A 6,786-nucleotide genomic window follows, 5' to 3' on the forward strand; every position below is an offset into this window, starting at 1 on the left:
GCTACCATGCGTACGATCTAAAACCTTCTGATTCATGTAATTTTTGATATTGTTGTATTATAATCATTTCTAAACATATTGCGTTTTAATCATATTTATAGATAATTAGTAAACATAATTACTTTAATTGAACACAATCTAGTTTCTCGTTGTGATAAGTTAAGAACGTCTAATTTTATTACTCTCCAGCAGATGAAATGAACAAATATTATTAACACTTTTTATAAATTTCTAGCCTCTGCGGGAGTAAGCTTTCGCCTTTATCTATTTTTTGGCTATTTTTTAGATTAGGTACTCTTTAAATTGTTACACTTTTAACGTCCATTCGTATAGCGTTCATTAAGTCGTATTAATTTCTTTATTATAATATTGTGTCATCCTAAAACTTAAATAATGTTTTGTTGCTAAAAGAACATATATAGTCAGTAGCAACTTACGAATACATATTAACATCTCCATTGAATAACAATAAGCCACAATGGCTGTGAGTTTTACCGCAGCGGGTAAGTCGTAGCTCGCGACATTCACCCTTTTATGTATATTAAAATAAACAAACACGTTTATTTGAGACAAAGGGGCCAGAAAGATTGTAAGGTTAATGATTGCCATTATTAGGAGGTTGTTGGTAACATTGAGAGGGGGCCGCAATATCTCGGCTTGTTATTTTCGCGCAATCATTCAATAAACTTGATGGAAGCAATCGACAAGACCCTCTGCTTGATCCTTAGAGAAATGGACCAATTTTGATAGCCAGTCACTAAGAGCAGCGTTTTAAACCTCGGAACATTTAATGACTTCAAAATATCAAATATTAATGTTATAAATCAGAGCAATATCAGCTTGTAAACACATATAATAAGCTAAATATTTTTAAATACAGACCCATCTATGAAATAGTTAACTGAGCGTCAGATTAATCGCTCGTAACTCTTAAAACTCTAATTATATAAAATCTTTATATGATAACACTGCGATGACCGAATGTTTTAAATCGTTAAAAGTTCATTTAAATATAGAACGCATTTGATTAGAGCCAATTAATGTTCAATTAAGCTACAAGTGTTCTCCTGTTTGACTCTGTCGCTGGATCAATTGTCGCGAGACAGTCTTCGTAATGGTTTGAGTTCATGCTCCTCGTATCATGTTACAGGAAATAATGAATAAAAGACAGTACTAGCTATAATAAACTTAACTTACGAGAAATTAGTTAAAAAGGTTTTATTCTTACCAGAGGCCATCTTTCATTCACAATGTTAAAATAAAATCTGTAATTAGAATTATATATACCTACGTTATAGTTCTGTCAATTTATAGTTGTCCACTATTTGCTAATAGATTGGATCTATTTTAGTATTTATTAAGCTAAGAGTAATTTTAACTATCAAGCCGTACATTGATATTTTTTTATTTGAATTTTAAAAATCGATATTTTAACCATTTTAATTTCGTTGAAACCAGAAACCTCAATTCGTAGTTTTTGTGAGTAGAGCCGTTGCCCTCTTAGGTTATCTGAGTAGATATTTGTATACTTAGCAGAACTTTATACGTATACAACACTGACAACGTCGAGGTGTAAATTTTACTGATTGCGAGAGCAAATACACAAGCTGTGATGGGAGTGTTTGAAAGTTCGATAACCCGCATGAAATATTTTTTTTATTTTAAATTATAACCTTGAAAACAATAGCAATTGAACAAATATATGTATATATATTGAAAATAAAACTATTTTATTTAAGGTTTTATGTTGTGATTATGCATCGTTGTTGTTTTGGCGTCCAATGAATATTAACAATACCATACAACTTTATTGCAAGATTCGATTTCACCTGGGTGCGATCTGTTGCAATATAGTGATCTATTCTTCAGTACAAACGGTTATGTAATTCAATTATTTTAGAAACGAGAAACGAAAACCAGTTCTAGCTAAATCCATCCCTACATTCAATCCTTACATTCATCTAAATTGAGTATTATACCTAATATTCTTAATATTCTATGATCAATAACAAAATGATGCTATTTTTATTTATTTGGTTAAATTTTACAAAAAAATCACTTTAAGATTGCAAGTACCGTTTATCATTTGTATATTATTTTTAGTAATTTTATATATACAAATTAAGGTAACATAATAATATTTAAACTTCATGCAGCTCTTAAACGAATAACGAAGAGCACAAACACGTCACTTGAACGAGGCGCGTGTTTGCCGCGTTGACACAATCACACGCTAATAAACCAAATACACACGATAGGAGACTCAATCAGTGCCCGGTTCTTCGAAAATTTCATACACCTCACCTTACAAGCCGACGAGTAGGAATATTTACAAAACAATTATGTTACTAGACGTTTCCCCTTTAACGTGTAAATTGTGAACGTGCGGTCCGGCTAATGGATATACATACATGTTATTATAATAAACAGTGCAAATGCGCCTTGGCCGCACACGTTTGATTGCCCTTAGTTTCGAACGCAATGACCGCGGTCGCTCGAAATCGACAGTGATTACAAATTTCCCTGGAGTTCGGTTGCGACGCAATGTCCGATGGAAAGCGCTTAACCAATGTTTCGCTCTGATAACTCTCTAATTACAACTTTGCTACTATTTTCCATAGTCACTAGGTGGTCGGTGGTTTAACCCTTGCTCTTTTCACTTTTCTATCTATCATCCGCGACTAAACTCCATCTGCCTAATAATAATTTTACTGCTACACTTTCGCCTTTTAAAACTTTATTGTTAACTTTTGCGTAGAGTCAAACATTTTTTTTTTTGAAATTTTATATTTCATATATTTGATATCCTTCACAAATGATACTCAATACTCTAAAAATTAACTTGTGATTACTACATATTTCTATTAAAAAAAAAATAATAATATATAATTAATATAAAAGTCTAATAAACATTTATGCGTAATTAAAATAATTTATATTTGACTGCTTGCCATTTACTGTTAACCGCATTGAGCGTATTGTGGTTATAATTTAAGCAGTCTATGTATGTATGTTTGTTCATCTGTTCCCTCATATCTTCCAAACTATTTGTCATAATTAGACAAATGAGATATCACTAGAAACGTCTTAATTGTCCGCTGGTTGAAGGCTATATGGCGTCACAATCTAATGTAACGCTCTCTAAAAGTGACGTAGTAAAAAAAATCTCGTGTTTTAGTTTTTAGCCTTCTTCGTCTCGTTAGTGAACTCCAGTGATCGCCTTCTAATTTAATGTCATTGCAATCTGCTTGCGTTAGTTTTTCGCTGTTTATTGAATTGGAATAAAAAAGAAAACTAAATAGGTATCATGTTACAAGACTGCTGCACTATCATCTTAAAAAATAACGCTATATAATTTGACGTTGTATTCAAAAAGTGTTTGCGTGTTTACGATCTTCGGCCGAGGCATAGGCGTACAGAATATACAATGATATATCATTCACATCGATTGAGGCCGCCGCATACAAGATGTGATGTATCATATGTATATAATGTATACTAGTTTTGTTCCGCGTCGCGCGCTATGTTGACCTTCCAATTTCTCCAAGCTCACCAACAATCAACAAATCAGTATTTCTTACAAAACACTTAGTTTTAATTTGATTCTTGTTACTTTAGATTGAAATCAAGTATGTAAAACGAAGAAAAATTGGTCTTATTTAACGGTATTTCGTAAGTAATTAAGTAACAAAAGTCTTTAACAGGTGAGGATCGATCACGGATCGATCAATACGAGCACTGTACTGTTATTTAAAACGACACACGACCATTGCCCCTCAGCCGAGAGCTGGCGCGGCGACAATTATTCCTCATTGCGGCGACGCCACGAGGCGACGCCTAGTGAACAATAGTGTACAATCACTGCAATTGTGCCGGCCGAGCGCTTGTGTCAACTACCTCTTGTATGAACACCACTATTGTTATGGTGATGTCTTGTAGCTAAGTTAGATAACTGACAAAACAAAAGATTGTTAAACCGTTAGCATTTTTAAACATTTCTACTAAAATTGAAAAAATGATGTATCCACATAATGACAATTTGCAATGTATTTAGGAAAATCTAAGATTTTCTTAAATACATTCAATCTCAATACTCCTCCGAAACGGCTGAACCGATTTCTATGAAATTTTTTGTGCATATCGGGTAGGTCTAAAATCTAAGGTTTTCCTAAATACATTCAATCTCAATACTCCTCCGAAACGGCTGAACCGATTTTTATGAATTTTTTTGTGCATATCGAGTAGGTCTGAGAATCGAACAACATCTATTTTTATACCTCTAATTATAGGGAGGGGGGTTAAAGGAATTAATAACACGATCTGATAAACTATTTTTACGATGTCCGATATTCGATTAATTGGAAATGTGAAAACATTTAACGTTGAAACTAACTTACTAAGAGCTGTCCACACAGGTAGACGAAAGCAAAAAAATAATAATCAGGGTCCTTTTTTGTTGCCTATAGCAGGTACCCGACCGTTCACCCCCGATTGTGGTCCCCTTCTTTAATAAGAATATCCTAATTAAAGTTCTTTTTATACTTATATATATTTTAATGTTAATTTTTGTTTTTTTTTAGAAACCTCTGTTATAACTTTTTAATCGTTTATTATTAATTTGAGTGTACAAAGTTAATTATTATTTTTTATGTCTATTTCAGAACCAAACTCGCCCAGTGCAGACGATGAATACCACACTGAGCACCGCCCTCGGTCCTGTCGGCACCAACAATGTCTCATCTGCTGTTGGTTGGGACCAGCATCCTGTTCTTGCACGAGCGGCGTCCGTGCCAGCACAAAGAACTCTAGAAGGCTTATTAAACAGTCTTAGTCATCGACGCCTCGAACGAGCAACCAGTGACCCTGCACCACCACCCCCACCCGCTACCAGCAGATATAAGACAGAACTTTGTCGACCGTTTGAAGAAGCTGGTGTTTGCAAGTATGGTGATAAATGTCAGTTCGCTCACGGAGTGCGTGAACTTCGCAACCTTCAGCGTCATCCCAAATACAAGACAGAGCTTTGCCGTACGTTCCACTCTGTAGGATTCTGTCCATACGGACCTCGTTGCCACTTCGTTCACAATGCAGAAGAGGCGAGACGCCGTGAACCTTCATCTCCGGGTGGATCGCTCGCATCTCTGTCCTCAGGCGGATCACTCGCATCTTACATGAGCGATGGGTCCCGCTCTCCGAGGTCACCGCACTCACCGCTGACTCCACAGTCTCCACTGGCGCCGCACTCGCCGCCTGCATTATCACCGCCTGCTCACGCCACTTCCTTCGCTTTTCGTCGTGCACCCTCACCCGATCCCGAAGACGAGCGGCTGCCTGTTTTTAACCGCCTCTCTTCTGCTTTTGGCGATATTATGATCGCTTAAGTTCGAGCGGGGTTAGCTAGTCCTAAGATAATAAACCGAGCGTAGCGTATAAGGATCGTCCTTAGACTACTCGACGTCTTCCAACCCGCGCTCGAGCGCCGTCCCGCTCGTCGCGCCTCACGCCCACACCCGCTCAACGAATGATCTCCAGTATATCGACACTCTTACTACTTCGCCCTGTAATGTTATAAAATTATTAAAGTATTCACTGGCGTCTCGAAAGTTTGCGGTGTGATTATATTAGATATACATCATTTTTAATTATCGGCACGCACTTGTAAATGGCATCTCATATTATTAGATATTTATTGTGTAGCTCGCGGAAGTCTTCCCGATGCGATCCTCCGCCGAGTGGTGGTCTTTGTAAAGTTAGCTTATAGTCACATTTTATTTATTTCGTACTGCCTACCCGCGCTCGGTACCGTACCGCAAGAAGGCACTCGTGATCTATTTTTAAGGATATAAGATAATAATTTATTATTTATTTCGAGTCTCTTAACTTTAATTATTTTTATTTTGTAGCTAGCAGTTGCGATGCCACACCGCATACGGACGAGGTACGCGTCGACGGGACGTGTCTCGTTGGATAGAATTCAGCTCGACTGATTCCTCGTTTAACATTTCGTTCTAAAGATTATCTTAGACTAAAGACGGAATCAGCTGATGCTGATCGGAATCGAGAGAAAGACGGGCTTAAATAAATTCATACATTACATTTTATTTTTGAAATACAATAAAGTGTTCTTTTTCTTTCTGTGTTTGTTATGTTCTTGCTGCAGTGGTGCGTTGTCACGAAGATCTAAGATTCAATAACACCGTTAGTCATATTAATAATCTGCAGCTCATTTGGGAAGTATCGGAACGCGGGGCACCACCTCCGACGGCTCGTCTGCGAGAATTTTTCCTTTTTGCGTCGAGCGAGCGTGCAGCGAGTTTAAACCTGTTTGAGACTTTTGGTGATTGTTTTTTACGTCCTCGCGACCGCACTCTACTCCCTCTCGCTCCAGCGCTCCAAGACATCGCGCTCGAACGCATGCAAAAAATGACAGGTATCCAAGTTTAAGCCCGTCGATCTCCCGAGAATCCATATACCAATATACCTGTATTGTATAAATATATAGTGACGACAATAGTATATAAAGCATGTTGATAGAGGTGGATACGTTGCGGAGCGGCCCTCTCCTCTCGCGCTTCCACGCCGCGCCCGCACATCCCCTCCGATAAGTGCCTTTTACTTTATAACTAAATAAATCGATTATAATATTTAATTTTTAGTTGATCGAGATAGTTTGATTTTTATTTATTGTCTCCTTTTGAATGTAATATTCAAATTGGCATGGTTATTATTTTTGTACGCTGACAGAACTAAAGTGATTAGTTTCGATGTAGGATAGTTTTTTTTTTT

General features: G+C 36.9%; 1 protein-coding gene across 1 annotated transcript; it reads left to right on the plus strand.

Annotated features, from left to right (window-relative positions):
- Window positions 1-478: 478 nt before the first annotated feature.
- Window positions 479-5,587, plus strand: LOC123661258 (protein TIS11). The gene is made up of 2 exons (XM_045596246.1): window positions 479-484; window positions 4,662-5,587. The coding sequence occupies exons 1-2, from the start codon at window positions 479-481 to the stop codon at window positions 5,379-5,381; spliced, it is 726 nt and encodes a 241-aa protein (XP_045452202.1). The 3' UTR covers window positions 5,382-5,587.
- Window positions 5,588-6,786: the final 1,199 nt, after the last annotated feature.

This window comes from Melitaea cinxia, chromosome 16 (genome assembly GCF_905220565.1).
Source record: "Melitaea cinxia chromosome 16, ilMelCinx1.1, whole genome shotgun sequence".
Classification (NCBI taxonomy): Eukaryota; Metazoa; Arthropoda; class Insecta; order Lepidoptera; family Nymphalidae; genus Melitaea; species Melitaea cinxia.